We start from the raw sequence: 22678 nt of genomic DNA, 5'->3' as shown, positions 1-22678 counted from the left end.
CACACACACACACACACACACACACACACACACACACACTCATACTCATACTCATACACTCACACACACTAAAGTCTGGGTGGCCGTATTTATTTGGGCTTGCGGCTTTTCTTCCCAGAGCTCACACTGTGTACAAAGCATTTGGAACAAAGCCCCGCAGAGTAATAACGAGTAATAACGCATCCACTGCAGGCAGTTTATGGAACTGTCGCAGCTCAGTGGGGGACAAATAGGAAGCAGTTGGATTTTCCTCCTCACGCTGCTCTGCAGGCCCACACAGAGCTCCCCTTTCTGTCACCGAGGGATGCCTTTGGCAGGATCACACGGAGGCAAAAGCCAGGCCAGTGCAGGCCCTTGGGGTTAGAGGTCTCTGTCACATAGCAGCTCAGGATGCCGCCCTGGGCTGGCTTCTGCTTGTCCTGTCTCTCACATGTGTTCCCCGTGTCCTCGGGTCTTGCCGTCTGTGATCCAGGGGGGAACGTGACCCTTCCTTACTTGGTGGCTTCTCTTGGAAGTAAGGTTTGAGACCTGTGCTTGGGGAGCCTCAAAATAGTGTGGGTGCCTAATTCTATCCTCTCTGACCTCCTCACCCCCCCATGCCTGGTGGTGCACCCTATATGCCCCCGATGCTTGGTACCCTCACCTGACCTGCAGCCCCAGAGGACCAGCACAGCGCAGATTGCCACCTTTCCTAGCATCTGCTCAACCCAGAGACTTCAGGTGTGCCCTCTGTGCACATACTGTCCACATCAGGGAGACAGATTGCATTACTGGGCCCCTTCGCCAGACCTTCCCTCAGTTCCTTTACAGGAGGATGGTGAGCAGATCCCCATAATGGAGATGAAATGCCTGTCTGCCATACACCTGTCCAAGATCCCCTTAGATCACCCAGATTATTCCTTATGTGTGTCTCAATCACCTGCCCATCACCCACCCACTCACTCATCCATCCATCTGGCCAGTCAGCCAGCCAGCCAACTATTATCCACCAGTACATCCACTTGCCTGTATATCATCCATCCATCCTCCATTCATCTAGTCAGCCAGCCATTATCTGTCAGTCTATCCACCCACCCACCCATCAGCCATCCATCAGCCAGCCAGCCAGGCAGGCAGCTAGCCACTATCCATTAATCTACCCACAAATACGTCTGTACACCTATCTACCTACCTTAGCCATAATACTACATACATACATGCACATACAAACATACATACATGCATGCATACATACATACAGTCTGTCCATACGTCTGTCCATCCACCTACCCATACATTCATCTGTCATCCATCCTCCACCTATCCATCATCTGTCTAACTGCTAGCTAAACAGCCATTATCTATTAATCTAGCCACAATCCATTAATCTAACCAGTTATTCACCTACATACCTATATATCCATATATAATATATGCATATAGTCAGATTTACCTATCAGTCCATTCACCAATGATTCCTCTATCTATTAATATATCTACATATTCATCCATTACCCATACATCTATCCAGCCAGCCAATTAGCCACCTATCCACCTATCTACCCACATATCCCAGTTCGCCATCTATCTGTAATTCATCTGTCTAGCCAGCCAGCCAGCCAGCCAGCCATTATCCACTAACCCACCCACCTACGCACTATATGCCTACATACCCCAGTTACCACCCAGCCATCATTTATCTGTCCAGCCAGCCAGCCATTATCCACCAGTCTGTCCACCTCTATGCCCACATAGCCACTACCTACACCCTTGACTATCTCTAGTGGTTACTATTGCTTATGCGCGTTATAAGATCTAGTATCACCTGGGGGAATAACCTCTGGGCCTGCCTGCCTGCAAGCTCCTGTGTGGATTAGATTACTGAGGCAGGAAGACCTTGACTGTGGGCAGCATCCTCCCGTGGGCTGGCGTACTGGACTGAATGGAAAGGAGACAGCCAGTCACCAACGTTCACGCCCCGCTGCTTCCCAGAGGTACCGTGTGACCAGTGTGCTCATGCTTTCGTCACCTTCCACTGTGGCTCAGAATAAGCATTTCCTTCCCTGCATTGTTTGTCAGACATTTTATTGTAGCATCGAGTCAGGTCGCTCACAGGCCGGCCAGCCACCATTCATCCACTCCAACCTTCCTCCTCTAGGCTTCTGCTGTGTTAGGATGGGGGGGGCGGGGTTGAGCAGTGTCTTACTGGTCCAGCCGGTTTCTGTTCCTTAATGTGAGAGCATGCTACTTGGTCACTTAGCACCTTGTCTTGAGCCTTTCACCCTGATCAGCAGTTCCCACCGCAGCTCCACTGACTGCTTAAAAGCCATCTAAGTGCTCTATAGGATATGGTACTTTAAATTCTGTTCCTTTGCAAAAAAAAAAAAAAAAAAATGTTGGTCAGTGTAAGCTCGAGGCCCACTGATTGCATGCTGCTTTGCATGGGCCTCAACGAGCTAAGGTGGAGCTGGGCAGAGATCTGTTCCCAGGGGATGGGACAATGAGTGGTGAGGGGGACAGCATCAGGGTACAACCTCGTAGGTGGATATCTGCTTTCCACACTCTTGACTTCAAGTTGTAACTAGTCTTTCTTCTTCGTAGCCCATGAACTCCTGGCTCTCCTTGGCTGTACCTCCCAAGTGCTGTGATTATAGGTGCGGACCCCAGAGAGTGGCAAAAATATTACTGCTCTGGTCTTTTGTTTGTCTCTTTTTGTTTTTTTTTTCTTTTCTTTTTTTCATTTTCTTTTCTTTTTTTTTTTAAAGATAGTACATACCCTGGACTGATCTCAAACTTGTGGCACTCCACTGCCTCAGCCCCTGGAGCGCCACCGTACTTGGCTTTCAGCTGTTTGCTTAAATCCTCTATACTCCCTGTACCTGTATCTTCCCCGACATGTCTTCACTATTCTGCAAGAGAGGTGTGGGAAGGACAGCAGAGTGTTCAGTGGTCTTACTCTGCACAGAGTGGAGAGGGTAGAGGAGACCTGGTCTTTGTGTCCCTGGGATCTTTCTTGCCTGCTGCCTGGCTTCTAGTGAGGGAAAGCAGCCCCAACAATATGGAAATGAACGGGCATGGCTGAGTCCTTCACATCTGTTTGTGGACATGTTACTTCACATGACATGCAAGAGGATTCTTCTTTTGATTTCCCCACAACCGTTTAAAACTTCTAAAGCCAATTTTAGCTTGCAGGTATGTAAAACTAGGTCGTGGGCAGTAGTTCACATACCTACATGAAAGTTAGGTTTCCATTAGGGAGGGAGGCCAGCACAGAGGTAAGCCAGAGGAAGGTGAGTGTTGGGGCAGACATGAGGTCTGTCTGCACTTTTCCTTTCTGAGAAGTGTGCTGGGTTTGGATGGGGCAGCTAGGATTAGCACCCTGCTTTTGTAATTTGTATCCCCTCCTCCTCTCCTTCCTCTTCCTCCTCTTCCTCCTTCCCCCTCCTCCTCTTCCTCTCCCTCCTCCTCTTCCTCTCCCTCCTCCTCCTCTCTCCCCCCCTCCTCCTCCTCCTCCAAGGGATGTCAGGGGAAAGGCTAGAACAGAGCAGATTCAGGCAGGGGGTGGCCATGGCCCTTTTTCTCCCAAGGGAGGGGATCAGAGTAACCCAAGGTCAGTATCAGGAGATAGTGACAAACTGGAAGGATGGTTAGGAAAGCTGGAGAGAAGGTACCAGGTTGCCCTTGTTAGTTTTTTTTTCCTTTAACTAATAAAAATACATTTATTTTTGTAAGTTTGATTCCTTTTTCTTTTTTCTTTTTCCTTTTCTTTTCTTTTCTTTTCTTTTCTTTTCTTTTCTTTTCTTTTCTTTTCTTTTCTTTTCTTTTCTTTTTTGAGACAAGGTTTCTCTGTATAGTCCTAGCTGTCCTGGAACTCACTTTGTAGACCAGGCTGGCCTCAGAAATCCGCATGCCTCTGCCTCCCAAGTACTGGGATTAAAGGCGTGCGCCACCACCGCCCAGCGCCCTTGTTAGTTTTTAATTGTTAACATGACATAACCTAGAGCCACTTGGTAAGAGGGAATCTCAGTGGAGGAATTGTCTGAAATAGATCAGCTGGTGGCTATGTCTGTGAGCAATCGTCTTAGCTGATAACTGACATGGAAAGACACAGCCCACTGTGGGCGGCACCATCCCTAGGCAGCTGACCATGAGCCAGAGAGCAAGCCAGTAAGCATTTTTCCCCGTGGTTCTGCTTCAGTTCCTGCCCTGACTTCCCTCAATGATGGACTGGGACCTGGAAATAGAAACTGAGATAAACCCTTTCCTCCTTAAGTAGCTTTTGGTCAGAATATTTTCCCACAGCAACAGAAATGCAAACCCTGCCTCACTGGAGAGCAGAGGGCGAGGGAAGGGCTTTCTAGGCAACAGTTACAGCCTGTTCAGCCCAGGAAGTTCTGAGCTCCCAGGACATCACATTAGACTAGAGCGGGGCCATGTTCCATACAAGAAGTAAGCCTGGGACACAAGCTGTCAGTGGGTAAATAGAGAAACAAGGGGAGTGGTCAAAACAGGCTGAAGGTGTGCTCTGGCTCCCCTCTGAGCAGGCGCAGTGTGACTGAGGCATAGAGAAGGCAGGGAGGGGCCTGGCAAGCACAGAACACCAGAACTGGAGAGGTGTGTACCAGCTTGCTACTGTAAGCAAGACTAAGGCTGGGCTCACAGCTGGGACAGAGGAAGAAGGAGAGAGAGGCTGGGATTATCCAGGGTCTTGTAGTGTTCCAGTACCAGAGAAGTCTCTCACAATGGCAGGCTAGGGGTGCAGTGGGAGCAGGGAAGGGTGAATAGACTTGGTCATTGTTGCTGGGCCCTTGGCCATTTACTTTCTCATCCCTTTCCTGTTCTCTCCCACCCCGTACCGACCGGTCCCCTTCACCAGGACCCTCGCTCTGATGTCTCTGCGAAGTCTCGCCATCTGTAGCTCCCTTCTGTGGCTGCTGCCAAACTTGCGTCTGACAAGTGATAAGGAACTTGGAGAGGTACCTCTGGTGGGCGTGAGAGCTCTGTGCCAGGTTTGCGGCTCATGGCTCTCCCCGCAGAGGACCCATCTGGGTTGCCATGGGGCTGCAAAGAAGAGTGTTGCTCCTGTCCTCCTCCACGTTCCCAGAAGAAGTGGACCAGGACTTAGCTGCAGAGCAGGCGCTGTAGTTTCTCTTGCCCCTGGGTGCGATTGCTGTGTGTATCTAGGGTTCCATCTTTAGACCCAGGGATGTGCTGGCTGATCTGTTTTCCAGTACCAGTCTGGGATGTGATCAGAGGCACCTGTGTGCTCTGGCGATTAGAGATGGTCCTCAGTATGTGGCTTCACACCTGCCAGCTAGGGATCCTGTGATGGTCGTCGTCATATCAACACCGAGCACATGCCAGGGCTATACCTTTTAGCTGGGACAGAGCCCTCAGAGCTCGGGTCAGGTGGAGGAGACCCGTGCAACCGGGCCACAGGCTTTCCTAGCATATGGCTTTTTCCTCAGGCAGGCAGGAAGGATCCAGTCACTTACTCCAGCAAATGTTTCCTGAGCATGAACATTCCACCCGTGGGCAGCAGGGAGACTAGGCCCAGCAGGGAGCGTCTCCTGCAGTGCAGCTAATGTGTTCTGAGGGACTGCAGGGACAACATGGGTCCTGTGACCTTCTGAGGAGGCTTGTAGAAGGTCAGGGAAGTGTGAGGGGGCTATCCAGATGGGCTGGATTAGAGTAAGTAGCAGAGAAAAGGCAGTGGATCTGCCATCCCTGGGGTGGGAAATCTGAGGGGTCACTGGCAGGTGACACACAGGCAACTGGGTGTTCTCTGGACTCAGCTGTGCTCTCCAGAAAGCAAGCAGCCAGCTTGGCAAGGTGGGGCAGGACTTCAAGACTGGGAAGTGGAAAGAGATAGGAATGGGCTTGGAGGTGGCTCAGTGGGGACGCCGCCTAGTGTATGCAAGGTCCTGGGCTCTGTCCCCAGCACTGTCAACAAAAGTGTTAAAGTTGAAATGGGTATATGAATGTTGTGGGCATATGTGCATATGTATGTTCATGTATTCATGTCTTCTTCCACCCCAAGTTTGTGTGTGTGTGTGTGTGTGTGTATAGTGTGCATGTGTATGTGTGGTGTATGTGTGTGCATGTGTGGTGTATGTGCATGTGTGTGTGCATGTGTGTATGTGGTATGCGTGTGTGTGTGTGTGTGTGTGTGTGTGTGTGTGTGTGTGTGTTATTGCAGAGAAGACTCAGAATGCAGTGCCCAGTCCTGGTGGAATGAAGAGTCAGGGTCAAGGGAACAGGATGCACTCACCAGCATGTTTCTCTCCAGGTGCATCAGGCCTCCTGTGGGGGCATAGGAAAGGGGTGGAAGAGCTGGCTCAGCCAGTGAGAGTATGCGGTACTCTTGTAGAGGGCTGGAGGATGATTCCCAGCATCCATCTCAGGTGGCTCACAACTGCCTGTACCAGATTTAGGGGATCTTCTTGGGTTTGTGAGCACCTGCATTTAAGTACCCCCCACACACACACTTTGGAGTAGACCATGGCAGGATTCATTCAGGGTTGAGAAGGTAGGGAGAAGCGGGGGTGACACATTCGAGGAGGGGTGCTCAAAGGAAGACTAGGCAGGGCGATCGCAGAGGAGAAGTCCCTGTAAGCAGGGGACCCAGGGGGTAGAGGCTGGTGGGCTTTGGGCTTTGGAGGGGGTGATCCAGAAAGCAGAGGGACAAACACCTTGGCCTTGCAGTGTCAGTGGCCGTCGGTACCAGCACAGCACAAAGCTTGAGTAGGAATGGTGGCCTCTGGAAGGGAGCTCGGGTGTCAGAAGGATGGTTGGCACAGACATGGGGACTCATGTGGCCCTGGGACCCGCAGCACGAGGGGTAAAGCAGTAGGCGGAGGGACAAGTGGCCAGGGTGAGGCATAGGCAAGGACTGGAAGTGGCTCCAGGAGGCCACTCACCCTACCCAGCTCCTGACTCTGGAGCAGTCAAAGACTGAAGAGACCTGGAGAGATTGCAAGAGGGACTGTCGTATAGATAGGCCAGGCTCCATCAGCCTAGGGTGGCCTGGGAACCTATGGAGAAAGCCTTGAGGAAAGGGGAAGCCACTTGCTGCCTAGTGCTTCTCCCCACTTGCTAAAGTTCCTTAGAATCCAGGCTGGACATGGCCGGATCCGTTCCTCTGACCATGGAATCAGCTCCTCTAGAACCAGGCTTCTCTCTTCTTTCTCTCTCTTTCCTGGCAGTGCCCTCTGTCGTCCATCACTCTTGATGGCTCAGTGCCACCTCCTACAGGAAGCCTCCCAGACCACACTAGCCAGAAGTGTTTATGTTCCTTTGAAGGCCCGTGCCTCTGCCCACCCCAGATCTGGCTCTTACTCCCAGTTGTTGTTCTCCTCTAGTGACAACTGTGTTTGCATGTCTAGCCTTTCTTCAGGGGAAGGTCATGAAAAGATGGACTGCAGCTGAAAGATGGTGTCATGTTGTCTAGCCGTGAGCTGTTGAGTCCGTCGGGCCCCGTTGGACCTCAGTTACTATATCTGAAGATGCAGACTCGGTGGGGGTGGGAGCATTTGCTGGCAGAGCATGGTGGGATGGGAGAACTTGCTGGTGGGGCTCTGAGCGCTCAGATGACCCCATAGAAGTCTAATCGGCACAGAGACCCAGCTCCCCACCCTTGGATCTTTTTCAAGGACCCTGCCAAACATCTCACATGGCGACTCATTTGCTGAATTCAGAGATCGTCGCAAAACTTTTCTGTGGTATCTTTAAAAAATAAAAAAAATATATAAAAAAAAATTTGAGAGGTTGAAATAGACCGTCAGATTTGCCAGCTCGCAGTAAAAATAGTTTGCATATGGCCATGAAAAGCAAAAATCACACAAGTCCAGCTATGCCAGGACTAGTTTTTCAGCATCAATTAGCAGAAAAGAGTTTTTCATACGGCCCTAAAATGGAATGAATTGTGTATGAGACTTACTGCTTTACATTAAAAAGAGAAAAAAAATTTTTTTTTACAAACTTACTAAGACCATTTACTGAGACAATTGCCTTGCAAACTCTCAATATATGCAAAATGTTCTTTCTTTTTTCTTCCAAAGATGTCATTGTGCAATGTGTACTGTGGTGAATCTTTGAAAACATTTTATTTTACAAGAAGTAGTAAAAAAAAAAAAAAAAAAAAGGCTTCTACACATTTGTTGCCATTTGAGGTTTTACCATCGGGCCTCTTGACTTTTCCAAATCCCCCTGCTATTACACAGATCTTCCGAAACATGAGGACCATCAGGAAAGTCTTCCAGCTCATCGATGTCAACAACACAGGCACGGTGCAGCCCCAAGAGCTAAGACGGGTTCTGGAGACATTCTGCCTGAAGATGAAGGATGAGGATTATAAAATGTGAGTGGCAAGGCCATCGGGGGAGGGTGTGGTGACCCTGCTGCCAGGGCCAGGATCCCATCACAGCAGCTGGTTGCTGGGCCTTCCCCTCCCTCCCTAGCTCTCTCCTAGGCTTCATTACTGCCACGTTCCTCCCTCCTGAGACTGTGAATTCTCAACAGAGGGACCTAGCCCCTCTTCTTATTCCTTGAGGAGGGACTGGTGAGCTCCACTATCCAGCTTGTGTATCTGCTGTGGGTTACTGCTGCTCTGCCCTGCCGCCATTCTCTCCTGCTGTGCCCCCTCCTGTGTGTTTCCAATTCCCTGGGAGTTTGACTCCAGGCCTGGGGCAAAGAGGAGAAGGGGCCAGTGTTGAAATTCACTCTGTTGACTCCTGCCGTGGAGTCTTCACATAATGGCTCAAACATCCTTCTCCCTAGAGGACATTGTTTCTGGGGCCAGCAGGTTGTGACAGGATAGGGACTAACACAAAGTATTTATCTGCTTCCTGACAATTGCCAGATGCCACCACCTGCTCCTGACTCCCGGCTTCAGCACAGCACTCACAGGTGGGGTGGCCCGATGCTTGGCTCCTGCTCTGTGTGAGGTCTGAGTGAGAAGCACTGGAGGAGGGCCCCGTGGTGTTTCTTTATGAAGTGCCCAGCTAAGAGGATGCCCTCTTCCTGCCCTTTCCCAACCTCTTCTCTGAGCACAGCCTCTGCCCACCCTGAGCCTCATCTCTGCTTCCTGGGGTCTCAGTTATCCACAGTTCACTGGTCCAAACTGCTCAGTGAGCATCCTGAAGTAAGCAGTTCCTGTAGTCTGAGTACCTTCCGCCATACAGTGTATGCTGTCTTGTCCCCTTGTTAACTTATCCTTGTTGGCCTCTCACTGTGCTTGTAAATTAATAGGGAAAAACCTAATACATACTAGGGACATACTCATGTGTGCACATACATAGATAGGCGGCTCAGTGTCATGTGACCGGTGGACCTTGGCTCATGTCCTAGTGGCTCAGGGATGCCTGGACCCTTCAGGCTGCTCCCAAAGCACCAAGCCTCTACTGTTTCTGCAGAGGCAGAGAGACAAGTTAAAGGCTCTGGAGTTAAAGGCTGCCGTTAGGACGGGTCACTGCGGCTTCTGACACCTTTCCTATAGACAAGATCAGGGCTGCAGGCAACAGAGGGACTTTGCCCAGAGCAAGCCAACACAGAGGGCGTGTGCCGGTAGCTCTGATGGGGGCTTGCGACCAGGGACTTAAAACAAATAAATGGATCCTTCCCACTCTTGAATATGTGTTCTTCTTTCTTCCTCTTTATAACTTACCTCAGAATATAAAAGGCATAATAGATGTTTTAATTTTTATATCCTTTCTGGCTGGGAAAGTGTCCAGAATAAGATCCAAACAAAACAAATTAAATAATTTTGTGCGCGCAATTACAGAGCGGAGGCAGGCCTCTTCTGAAACAGTCTGTCAGAAACAAAGCGGGCTTTTATTTGACAATAAACCTTGTGTTTGGCACTGCAGTCTCCAACCTAGTAAATCTATATATAAAAAAAGTTACTGTCTGTTTCCCCATCTCTTAAGTATTGAATAATAAAGTACTCCGCAGATTTTTATTCGAGATTCCATTCGAGCCTCGAAAACAATGGTGTTTTGTCACTGCGGCCCTGAACAACATCCCAAAATAGAATTGGTTCCTGCAGCCGCACACAGAGGCTGATTTCTGCTGGGGCTTTAGTGCCTTCCTCATGGGAATCCCAGAGGAGGCTGGGACTCTGTGGCTGCCATGGTGTTCACTTTGCCCTTTGCAGTTTGGAACAAGGTGCACATGGCCTTTTTCAGTAGTGTGGTCTAGCATCTTCCTTTTATTTAAGATCTGCGCTGGGCACTTGGTGTGGTAAGAGTGCCCAGGCTCTGAAGTCAAGGCTGTGCCCCCCCAGCCCTGCAGAAAGCCTTTTGAGACCCTGCCTTTCTGTTCAGGGCCAGTATTCCTCTCTAAAGTGTTTTCTCCAGGGCATACTACCATGGGCTTCATTCTGTCCCCCATGTGCATATAGCAGGTTCCTGAACCTAGGACTCCAGGTCCTTAGCCCAAGCCAGGGTTCTCCTGTAGGCAGACCCTGGCTGCCGCAATGAGTCTTCAGTGCTGTGTGAGCCTTCACCAAGCTCCCCTGTCTTGCTTGAGCAGCATGCTGGCCAGCAGCCTCGCAGGCTCGCAGGACTTGGGCAGACACTGGCAGGTACTGCCTCCCAGGTCTGGAGCTTTTGGGCCGGTTTTTCACACGATCAGGGCTGGGAGGAAGATGGGGGCTGTTTAGGGAGTTTCTGAGTTAGCATCTGGCAGCCATCATCCCACTGGATAAGTTTTCCTACTAGGACAGTAGGAAGCTTCATCAAGTGGAAGAGAGGAACAGTGGGAAAGGGATCCGCGGTGCTCCCTGCGCAATCTGGAAACCAGAAAAATAACAAATACTTTAAGTATTAATTACTAAATTTTGAGAAAGCATGAAATTAGATAATTATAGAAACCAACACATATGGGGAGGATATAACCAAACATTTAAAAACTGTGAATTCTTTTAGAATTGTAGTAACCCAGAAAGCATCTAGAAACTGTTTATCACACACAGATCTCAATAATAGGAAACACATTACAAACCAAGGCGGCCCGTTTATCTCGGTGTATTCTAGAGACACAGAGGTGTTGTGTGTGTGTGTGTGTGTGTGTGTGTGTGTGTTTCAATTCTCTTCCTCTAAGCTGGGTGTGGTAGTCCCAAGCCCATAACTCCAGCACTTGGAGACCAAGGCTAGAATATAGCAAGTTTAAGGCCAGCCTGGGTTACATATCGAGACCCTGTCTCAAAATAAACAGAAAACGTAAGTCTTAATATATCTAAACAGCTGGATTCCCTCTGCCATTTGCTGTTTGGGGGACTGTGTGCTTCTGTGGGCTAAGGTTTCCGTCCCCTGTGGTGATTGGCTTCTGTCAGTTATAAGAATCGCCTGCTTACCATCCCCCACCCTCCACACTCTAGGGTCCCTCCACACTCTAGGATCCCTGTCTCCGTACTTCTTACAGGAAGGTCTCATTGCTCCTGTTGTCTGGTGAGGAGGGGGCCTCCTGGGCCTTGGGATCTGCTGTCCTCCCTCTTACGACAAGGAAGGGAAGAAAAGTGTAGGATTTGTGTCTGGGGAATCCTTAAGGAGGGGCCTGGACGTTCAGTCCCTCTCTTTCTGTGTCTCTCTGCAAGCTGTTAGTGTTCTCTCTCAAGGGTCTGCATGTTAAGTCTGTATATGTGTATATGCTTGTGTGAGTCTGGAGACCCAGGCCTTTCTTACCTTTTATTTATTTGGTTATCATTTTGTTTAAGACAGTTTGTTGTTTTTGTTTGTTAGTTTGTTGTGTTTGCTTTAAGCAGGGCCTCTCCCTGACCTGGAACTCCCAAGGAGGATAAACAGGTTGGCCCATGACTCGAGGAGTCTACCTGCTTCCACCTCTCCGTCACTGGGCTTCTAGACAGATACCCAGGCAGTCCTGTTCTGTGTAGGTGCTGTGGCTGGAACTCTGGTCCTTGCCCTAGCACAGCAAGGGTTTTGCGGGCTGAACCATCTCCCCAGCCCCAGCCATCTGCATTTAAGAATCCCAACAGCAGTGTTTCCCATGGTCTTGTTGTTAAAGGCAGAGGCAGCTAGGAAGACGTTGAAGTCCGCGCTGGCTCCATATAAAGCAGAACTTGTAATAAGCACACATTTGTCTGTCCAAACTGGCCTCAGCTCTGCCTGACTTCAGGGAACGTCTGTGTTTCAGGTTCTTGGAACAGTACAGCATTGACAACACCACAGCAGTGGATTACAATGCTTTCCTGAAGAATCTCAGTGTTAAAAATGATGCCAGCTTTAAATACCTATTGTCCAATGCAGGTAAGGACTTCCCAAGCAGTCACTAAGGGTCTTGTTTGTTTGTTTTCCCTTGTGGGTCTTCCCTAAGGAATTATATCCCAATATGTAAAATGTATTCACTGCTGAAATACTTATGATGCCATTATTTATAAGAAAACTGTAAAGGGCTAAAGAAAAGAAAGGGGCTGGGGGCAGGTAGTGGTGAAAGGCACAAGGCACATACTGCTCTTATAGAAAAGCCAAATTCGATTCCCAGAACCTGTCTGGGGCCTCACATCTGCCTTTAGCTCCAGCTCCAGAGGGTCCAACACTCTCTTCTGGCTTCTGTGGGTAACTGCACACAAACAATAAACATACACACACACACACACACACACACACACACACACACACACACACACACGGACACATGGACCCACACAGAAACGTGTCTATCTGGGAACAGTGAGCTTCGCAAAGGAAATGTGTATGGAGTTAGCACAGCACCGGAATTTGGGATGTCCCCCCCCTGCCCCCCGAACTCACAGACTGTCCCTGGGTGTCATTTGTCCTTCTTTCTGCTGCTTCTGACCTTTAAAGAGTTTGGATGGTGAAACCTTTTCCATACATGGTAAAGAAACCAATGCGAGAGGACTGAGTCGAAGAGCTTGCAGCTGTATTAGATGCGGAAAGCCAGCATCTGTGTGTGCATGCTGTCCTCAAAGGGAAACTTCCCCACCTGCCCAGAGTCTCCATCTCAGCCAATAACATGATGCCCGGAGCTGTCCAGCTGCTACCGGTCCTGAACGGAACTGTGGCCCACTTCTTTGGGAAGAATGTTTGAGTCACATAGCTGGACACTCAGGTCCCCTGACCCTGGGGTTACCCCCTGTGATTGGATTATAACCTGTTCTTATTGTCTGGTCTTGTCTTAATGAGGCTTAGCAAATCCCCCTCAGGGCACACCTGTGTCAGAGCTCGCTGCCTTCCTAGCAGCGCTGTTCTCCCTGGTTCTGCTAACACAGATTGCTGGGAGCTGGTTCCAGGACTCTGCTCTTTGGACTCAGGTGCCAGACACTGCTGAGCGTTGGTTTTGTCATCTCTTTTCCTCTCCTGAAGCCCCACTGGGCTCTCACAGACAAGCCAAAGGCTGAAGTAAGCCATCAAACCAATGGCGCCCTTCAGAAAGAAGCACCGTCGGCCTCACCCTGGCACCTTCCCATGCACTGGGTAGCAGTGAGGGATTTCGAGGGGCATCTTGTAAAGATTAGCTCATAGGCTATTTTTACAAGGAATTTACTGTCACTTGGGAACATCAGCAGGATAAAAATCACACACAAACCCAAGGAAATGATGGTTCCACCTTGGCTGCGTGGAATAACAGAGAGAATAACATGTTTCTGTTTCTGCAGGCCACCTGCTCCGGTCCCCACCCTGTGTCTGTGAACCCCGAGGCCTGCTTACTCCCTCTCTTAGTGATGGTTGGCTTTCTCTGGCCACTTGCAGAACTTTGTACACCGAGTTTCAGTAGCAGAGCAGGATATGTCTTATCATTGAGCCTTCTGCAGACATTTTCTAGAATGTGGTGAATCTTCTATTTGCAAATTTAATTCCTCAAAGGATTTTTTTGTAGTAGTTTGTTATATTTTAATAAATCTTCCATTTTCCAGGTTTGGGGCATCAGGGATACAGTGACTTGCATCCTTACCTCGGACCATCTCTGGTGTCCATGTCTCTGCCTTCTTTCACAAGCTTGCTCTCCAGTTTCTGGACCGTATTTTCCTTGGGCAGCCTGTGTTTTCCATACAGTATGGCTCTTGCCAAGGCCCAGCATTCCCTTTGCTGCCTCTGTCCGACTCATCAGCTCTCTGGGCTCCGTTGTGTCACTTCCCATGTAGCTTTTATGTTCTACCTTCATGTCACCAAGACCCGGTCTTACTGGCTTGTGTTCTCAGCTCACCCGGAGAGCCTTTTCTATACCTTCACTGATGTGACCCTCGATCCTCCTCTCTCTTCCCTGTGTCCCTCGCTCTCACTCCTCCCTCCTCTCTCCATAGTGTTCGCAATGATTTTGAAGAACTTGGGTGAGTTGAGGGTATTTTATCCCGCATCACTTCTTAGGCTGCCAGTGTATGGCTCCCTCGCCTGTGCTTGTCCTGGGGTTTCTGTTATACAGTTTTGTTAGTCAGAATCCGTGCTTGGCTAGCATGAGCTGAGTTTGTGAAACAGGGACCTCTTAATGGCAGCTGCCCCGAGAGACTCTCACACTGCCCTTTTGCAAAGGACGCAGGCTCTGGACACTGCTTTGGCTTCTGTCCCATTGAAGTAATCTCAAACACTGATTTGAAAAATCAAAGAATGTTAAGGTGTTTTAGAGCTAGTTGACTCTGAATCTAGTCAAGTTGCTTAGCAATTCTAAGTATGTACCTTGTGTGGTTGTTTGACTAGGAACAGTCCCGTCTCCCCCCCCCCCCAGACAGAGGTATAAATGCTTGGCCCATGAAGAGTAGCAATAATAGGAGATGTGACCTTGTTGGAGTAGGTGTCACCTTGTTGAAGGAAATGTGTCACTGTGTAGGGGGGCTTTGAGGTCATATATGCTCAAACTTCACCCAGTGCGACACCACTTTCCTTCTGCTGCCTGTAGATCAAGATATAGAAATCTCTGCCCCTCCAGCACCATGCTGCCTGCATGCTGCCATGCTTCCCACCATGATGATAATGGACTGAACCTCTGAAACTGTAAGCCAGCCCCAAGTAAATGCTTTCCTTTAGAAGAGTTGCCTTGGTCACAGCAATGAAACCCCAAGACACCTTGTCACACTGATACCCAAACATATTGCTTTTAGATCATAACATTCCACGTTAGCCTCAAAAGGGCATGGACATCTCATAACACAATCCATCGTTCATTCAACCCAACTTCACAAGTCCCCTAATCTTTAATATCCCCAGTCTCAGGCCACTGAGATGTGGATCATTTGGTGAAGCGGATGCTACAAGTTTGATGATTCTAGGTCAGTCTGGGACCCATGTGGTGGAAGAAGAAAACACACACACACACACACACACACACTTACTCTCTTTCTCTTGTGTTCTTTCTCTCTCACACACATTCGTGTATACAAAATAAATGAATAAAAATAGCCAAATACAAATGAACAAAATATAATTTAAAAATTTCTAAAAGACTGTTCAGAGCCCAGACTCTCCTTTGAGACTCAAGATTTCTTAAGTCTAAAATAAATAGGTTGCATACTTCCAATGCAGGTAGAGTAAGTGTTCCCTTCCCAAAGGGTAGACTGGACAAGCAACAAGCAAGAATGGCCGCAGCAAGATAAGCCCTGGGCCCTGCAACTCCATGCCCAGCATCTGAGTCTCATGCTGGTTTTACCTGGATTCCAGCGGGCACGAGTACCCCTGCCTCACCAGAAGCACCATCTAGCCTCTCTCAAGCCAGATCCAGCCCATGCCTGTGGCAACCCACTGGAGACCTAACATGGTCCTGATTGTGACCTAGGCATTAGTTTCACACAGTGGCCTCTCGGAATCTCCTGTCCACGAATCCAGCTCTGCCGCAAGCTGGCCAGCCTCAGTAATTTCTGGAACAGGAGTGCAAGCCTTCCTGACTTCTTGCCACTTTGCAAATTCCCAAACTGGACACCATGCCGCCAACAGTGTCAAGTTCTGTGCCAGCTCGAGATGTGGTCTGGGCAATTCTCCACAGCACAGAGGGCTCTGAGTGCCTTGGGGCCGAACCTGGGGCAGCATTGCCTCAGGCAGATGTTTTGGGGCAGGGAACTCCTGCAGCTGGGCAGTCCAAGCCCAATCTTGGTCTTGTTAGGGTTTCTATTGCTATGAAGAGAAACCATGATGATGGCAACTCTTAAAAAGGGAAACTTGTAATTGGGGCTGGCTTACAGTTTCAGAGGTTTAGTCCATTGTCATCATGGTGGGGAGTATGGCAGCCTGCAGGCAGATGTGCTGAAGAGGTAGCCGGATCCATAAGCAGCTGGAAGTGAGATGAGATACTGAGACCTCAAAGCCCGCCCCCGTAGTGACTTATTTCTTCCAACAGGCCACAACCACTCCAATAAAGCCACCTCCTAATAGTGCCACTCCTTATGGGCCAAGGATTCAAACAGGAATTCTGGGGGGCCATTCCTACACCACAAGTCTCTTCTTTCAAATGAACTTGCATATTCACAAGTTGGACTCCCGATGAGTGAGGGCCTGCTGACAAAGCCCTTTGTACCAGTTCAGAGCAGAAGGCCTCTCCTTAATTGTACCTATTTCCTTAACCGACTACAGCTACTTCCTTTCCACCCCCTCACCCACAGCTTTGTCCACAGCTCTCTGTCCCTCTTTAAGCTTTAAGTTCTCTATTACTGTGATCCTGGGTGAGAGCAGGGATCAGTAATGATGTCACAGCCTAAACACTATGTTCTTAAATTTTCCTCTGTCAAACCAAGTAATCCATCACTCTTGAATTCAGCCTCATATTTTCAGGATGTGGGTAGGAAGCAGCTGCGTGTGTGCGTGTGTGTGTGTGTGTGTGTGTGTGTGCGTGTGTGTGTGTGTGTGTGTGCATGAGTGCCTGCCTGCCTGACTGCCTGCGTGTGTACCTGATCCTCTCTGAATCCTTATGGGCACATCCCCACCATCTGTGCTGTTACTTGAATTCTGCTCTTCCAAGCACTCATTAGACTAACCCACTGAGCTCCATGCTCTACTCACAGCTCTAGAGCATCTCAAGATAGTTCCAAACTTCTGCACTTGCACGAACCATTAAAAAGACATGCTTATCATAGCAACGGCCTCACTCCTCAGCACCAAATACTGGGAAAGAAGCAACCTGGGGAAGGAAAGGTTTCCTTTGGTCCTGATCTGAGGGCATATAGCCCTTCATGGCGGAAGGCTTGAGACCAGAGAAGCCAGGCAGCTGGCTACATTGTATCCACTGAAGGAAGCAGAGAGAAATTAATGCCAATGTTCAGTGACTGAGACAGGGTTTCTCTGTGTAGCCTTGGCTGTCCTGGAACTCACTCTGTAGACCAGGCTGGCCTCAAACTCAGAAATCCGCCTGCCTCTGGCTCCCAAGTGCTGGGATTAAAGGCGTGCGCCACCACGCCTGGCCCAGTGACTTCTTTTGATTCAGTTTGGGGATCCAGTCCATGGGTTGGTGGCACCCACGCTAAGGATGGGGTTTCCTCCTCCCGGCATACCTCTGGAGGTTCCTTCATAGACAGGTTCAGAGGTGTGTCTCCTAGGTGACTCCAGACCCAGTCAAGCAGACGATGAAGACCAAGATAAATTAAAAACCCAGTCATAGACACCAATGATCGATGTCCCAAGACCATGCTGTGGTATTTCACTGTTAAGGCTTGAGTCATTGTTGTTGCAGGATAATTTTGTGAGTCACCATATTTAGTATTTGTTCTATTCCGTTGCTTGATTTTCTTCCCAGTTATTCATATTACATATGTCTTAGACCTTTTTTAAAATGACTTCTCTCTTAAAACATTGCTTTTTCTTTTAACTCCCCTTCCTCCACCCTTTCCCCTTCCATCCTTCCTTCCCTTCTTCCCCCAGTTCCTCCTTCCCTTTCCTCTCTCCTCCCTCCCCCACCTTTCCTTCTTACTTGATATAATCTTTATTTCACTCTTTTCCTCTGTTGTATTTATTTGCTCTGTGTTCCTTTCAGCTTAATCTTCCTGTCTGTGGTGATTTGTGTATGTTTTACACTTCTTTTTGCGTTAACAAAACACTTGACAATACTTGAGAGAGAAAGGTTTAGTTTTGGTCTGTTTCAGGGAACAGGATCCTTTAGTCAAGGGAGGTTTGCTTGGGGCAGGCTGCATGTTCACACCAGGCAGTGGAGGAGGGGGAACACAGGGCTCAGCTGCCCTCCTCAGTCTGTGCACACTTACCTATCAACTTTATTGGAGAGAATACTCAACAGCTTTGTTTAACCCTGATGATGTTTTGATGTGACGTGGAATGATTTACCACAGTCAAGTTAATTAACACATCTGTGATCTTACAGAGACATTTTTTGGTATGTGGTGGCAACAGTTAAAACGTCTGTTCTCTCAGCAAATCTCACAGGAGGTCAGTAGTCAATAGTGCTGCGATTCATCCTGGGCGTGGTTTTCCCTTCTAATTTGCACCCAAGAGCTCGTGTTGTGGCTGGGAGCTTCTTTCTGGTCTCTGCCTACTGAAGAAGTTTCTTACTAATTGATGGACAACTGATACCTGTTGAGAATCCCTAAGGAGTCACACGAGGATGAACTCATCTGTTGTGTTGCAATCTCATGATAGATGCTACCCCGCCCCCTTCATTTTGCTAAGGAGGAAACAATAGTCCAAGGATGTGTAACTAGGTCGGGCAGAGTCACAGCCCGGTGGTATGTTTGTTGAATATGGTCTGCCCATGGTGTCCAAGGTTCTGGCTGTTACAGGCTTGGGAACTCCCGCTGGGGAAAACTTCCTAAGACACTGCAGTCCCCACTCTGTTACCTCTAATTCTCTGGTGTGACATCCTCACCTTACCAATGCCAGTAACAGTTTTCTATACAACAGAGTGTCACGCTTATGGCAGACATTCTCAGGCATCTAAGAACTGAAATAATATCCATATCTGTTTGCATTGTTTTAAATTTTCAGTCTTGTGATTAAGAATGGCTACACATAATTATATATATATATATATATATATATATATATATATACATATATATACACACATATATACATATATATATATATAAAATTTTTTCTAAATTTTCTAAACTTATTTTCTAAAATAATTTTCACTTCTTCTTTGACAATTTTATGCACATTTATAATAGATTTCCATCTTGTCCACTCCCCTCCTCAATCCCCCCACTTCTAGAACCCTTCTCCCTACCCCCTCCTGTGTGCATGCCTGTTTTATATTGTTCTTTAAAAACAGCCTATTTAGTTTAGTAAGGGTTGTTTGCATGAGTCCACTTGATTCTTCACACCCCGCCCTGGCTCTGCCTCTGCCTGTGCTGTGACCTTCCACTGTGAATTGTGACTTACAGGATGGAATTTGCTAGAACATGTTCACATGTTGATAAAACAGCAGTTCCTGGGCTCCGTGCTGTTCCTACCTCTGGACTGAGTTCCGGAAATGGTTCCCTTTGGTTTTTCTGAATACAGGACAACAGTTTCTATTAATTTTGGCTACACTGGCCTCCATAGCTACCTGGCATGTCAAGAACACCATCTGTCTGGGCATGTGAGGCAGTCACATGGGGGCAAGGGGCAGTTTCTGATTGCTGCTCCTGGGGCAGCCTAGAGCCCTTTAATGTGTGCACTTCTCTTGGTGTTGTGGTGTAGGTGTTACCTGGCATGGAAAACACTCGGGTCCCACCCTAGCCCTTTCAACGAGAAAATAAACTCTGTAGAAAAAAATCATGGGAAGGGAGAGAGAGCAGAAGAGAACATGAGTCCTGGGGTGAGAGAGTGTCTCAGGAGATGAAACCTCATGGGTAGGTTTCCTGCCTCACCACCCCATGCAGTCTACAGGACCCTGCATTTTGTTCAAATAGAGGACATGTGGGCTGTCCTGGCTTTGTGTGTGATGTGGTGATATGTGTGTGTGTGTGTGTGTGTGTGTGTGTGTGTGTGTGCATGTATTCGTGTGCATGGGTATGTATGTGTATATGTGTGCATGCATGTGTGTGTAGTATGTGAATGTGTGCATGCCTGTGTGTGTATTATGCATGCATATGTGTTTTCTTGTGTGTTTCAGTTCCAGGATCTCAAAGTAGAGAATCAGGTGAATTACCAGAGAGCCTGCTGGGACCCAGAGCCCCTTAGCCAGGTCAGAGCCTGGCCCAGTCTGTTCTGTGACACTGTAAGACTCATCTAGAAAGGCTGTCTGTGTCTCTAATGTAGCTCATAGGGACCTGGGGAAGGGTCTCTCTTTTCCTTTTCCTCCCTTCGAGATGAGATGTGGGATTCCAGATGACTGGCAGCCTGTTAGCTGTTGCTGAAGCAAGCGTGCCTCATTTGGCTGTGGCTTATTTGCAGACATTTTAGGAAATAAATCTGGGGACCCATTTGTGCCTCTTCACATCCGACGCCGAGAGAGAAGATGGCTACACTTGAGACACTTCATCATCTTCTGCTATGAGAAGCACACAGGCTTGTTGAACAAAAGCCAGATGCATAAAGCCTCCCTCACCCCCGCCCCAAATCCCAACCCCCTGACCCTGGATCACATACCTATGAACCTTATACTTCTGCTGAGTCAGAGCATCCCAAGTTATTTTTTTCTGATGCATAAATAGATGATGGATAGACAAGACATACAGAATAAATGAGAAAATGAAAATTAAATTATGTTAAGTGCCCTTTAAGTCATGAAAGTATATAGCAAAGAAACTCGTGTTTGTGTCACAGACAGGTGTCTCTTGTTTTTTTTAATGTTTATTTACTTTATTGTGTGTGTCTTTTTGCTATATACATTTGTGTACCTCATATATGTCAGATGAGAGCATCAGCTTCCTTGGAACTGGACTTAGGGACAGTTGTAAGCTGCCTTGCGTGTGCTGGGAGTTGAACCTGGGTCCTCATCAGAATCAAATAGGCCTTTTAGTGGCTGAGCCATCTCTCCAGCCCAGGTCTTTTTTTTTGACAGCTGTGTTCTATTGCACAGCCTTGGCAACATCCACGTGCTCCCTGTGAGCACCGCTGGGAGACTTGCATCCCGCTCTCTCTGGCACTGTAGAAAGTGTCCTACATGCACGCCTTTGCTGGGTGGTCCGCTGTGGTGCCAACAATGAGCAGTACAGCTCAGAGCTCAGAATGCTTGCACATGAATCGCTTCCTTGCCAACTGAGGGCTGCTTCCTGCCATTGTCCTATATCAGTGTGCATGCGTGTGTGTGTGTGTGTGTGTGTGTGTGTGTTTCTGTGTGTACGCATGTGCATTCATGTGTGTGTTTCTCTCTGTAAATGTGTGTGGTGTACATCTGTGTACACATATGTGCAGGTATATCCTCCTGTGTGAGTTGAGGACTATTCAGCTATCTGCCTTTATTGTCTCTCTCTGTCTTAGTTGCAGGAACACCCACTGAACCGGGGGCCTACCACTTTAGCCCCTGATACCTGCCCATCTCTCTGAAAGCCCAGAATTGGGGGTTATGGGTGTGTAGAGCCATTCCTGGCTTGGGATTTGAACGCGGGTCTTCTTGTGCAAATTTTAGCCTTGAGCCCCTCAGCCTCCCCTTTCACATCCTTCTTGATCCTCACTACGATAAGTAGTTTATCCTTGCTTGTTTAAGTAGTTTTTTGGTTTTTTTTTTTTTTTTTAATTACGAGTGATTTGGACACTTTTTATACATTTACTATACTTTTCAGTTCTTTGTATGCCCATCTCCATATCTAACCTTTCAATATTCACATTGATCTGTTCGGGCTACCCATAAACTCGGAACCCACCTGCCTCAGCCCGCTGAGCGCTGGGATCACAGATGTGGCCGTGCGTGGGCTTCCTGCTCCTGTATGTGAATAGAAGTTTCCCCTGCTTGATTTCCTTCCACTGTTCTCTGCAAGGACCCTGCCTGACAGTGAATGGTTTCTGGCTTTGATGTTTTTCCTGACGTGTCTCTGGTGAAGTCGGTGCCATACAGAATGATCCTAGTTTCCTCCCATTGCATAAACAGTTCTAATTTCATCATGTTTAGCCCACAGGGTCTATCCTGGCATACATTAACACACAGAAGGCTAATTTCTTTTCCTTTTCTCCCCACTCATCAGCCTATTTCAGTGTAATGCATCCAGTGGATCCATTTTTTTCTCCCTTCACTCATCTTAATTTTTACCAAGTAGGTGATGATCGGAAGCAAATGGCCCAGAGATGGCCTTTACAATGTGAATAATACACATGGTCTTTTCTTAGCAGAACTCCCAAGGGAGACTCAACAAGGCAAAAATGGCAAGAGGCCGCTCGACACCGTGTCGTCTGAGGATCTCTGGAAGAACTACTCCTTAGATGACCTGGAGAAGACCTTTTGCCAAGAGGTGAGAGCTGAGGCGTGACCACAGGCCAGCCGACAGCCACAGAAACCGCTTCTGTCAGGGTGTTACTCTGAGGCTTTGGTTTGCTCTCAGTCACACCCCTCAGACTGCCAGGGACCTCTCTTCAGGATGCACTGATGATGCCAACAGTGACGGAGCTGATTCTGTGTGGGAGCATGGGGTGTGGCTGTGGGAATGTGTAGGTGTGGGGTGTGAGTGTGAGCGGCATGGGTGTGTGGTGTGACTGTAAGATGTGTATTTGTAGGGTGTGTGGGTGTAGGGTGTGTAAGTATAGGGTGTGTGTGGGTGTGTGTGTATGTGTAGGGTGTGTGGGTGTAAGGTGTGTAGGTATAGGGTGTGTGTGGGGGTGTGTGTATGTGTAGGGTGTGTGGGTGTAAGGTGTGTAGGTATAGGGTGTGTGTGGGG

General features: G+C 48.4%; 1 protein-coding gene across 1 annotated transcript in view; it reads left to right on the top strand.

The window, feature by feature from the left end:
- The window catches only part of Efcab6 (EF-hand calcium binding domain 6), a 190055-nt gene that overhangs the window by 65518 nt on the left and 101859 nt on the right, over window positions 1–22678 (top strand). The window contains exons 7-9 of the mRNA XM_021217148.2: window positions 8202–8338; window positions 12130–12242; window positions 22134–22255. Coding sequence (XP_021072807.2) covers window positions 8202–8338; window positions 12130–12242; window positions 22134–22255 — 372 coding nt within the window. The remainder of the gene's footprint in view (window positions 1–8201; window positions 8339–12129; window positions 12243–22133; window positions 22256–22678) is intronic.

Source organism: Mus pahari, chromosome 17 (assembly GCF_900095145.1).
Source record: "Mus pahari chromosome 17, PAHARI_EIJ_v1.1, whole genome shotgun sequence".
Classification (NCBI taxonomy): domain Eukaryota; kingdom Metazoa; phylum Chordata; class Mammalia; order Rodentia; family Muridae; genus Mus; species Mus pahari.
Note: the sequence above shows the minus strand (reverse complement) of the source record. Positions and strands in the feature narration are given on the sequence as shown.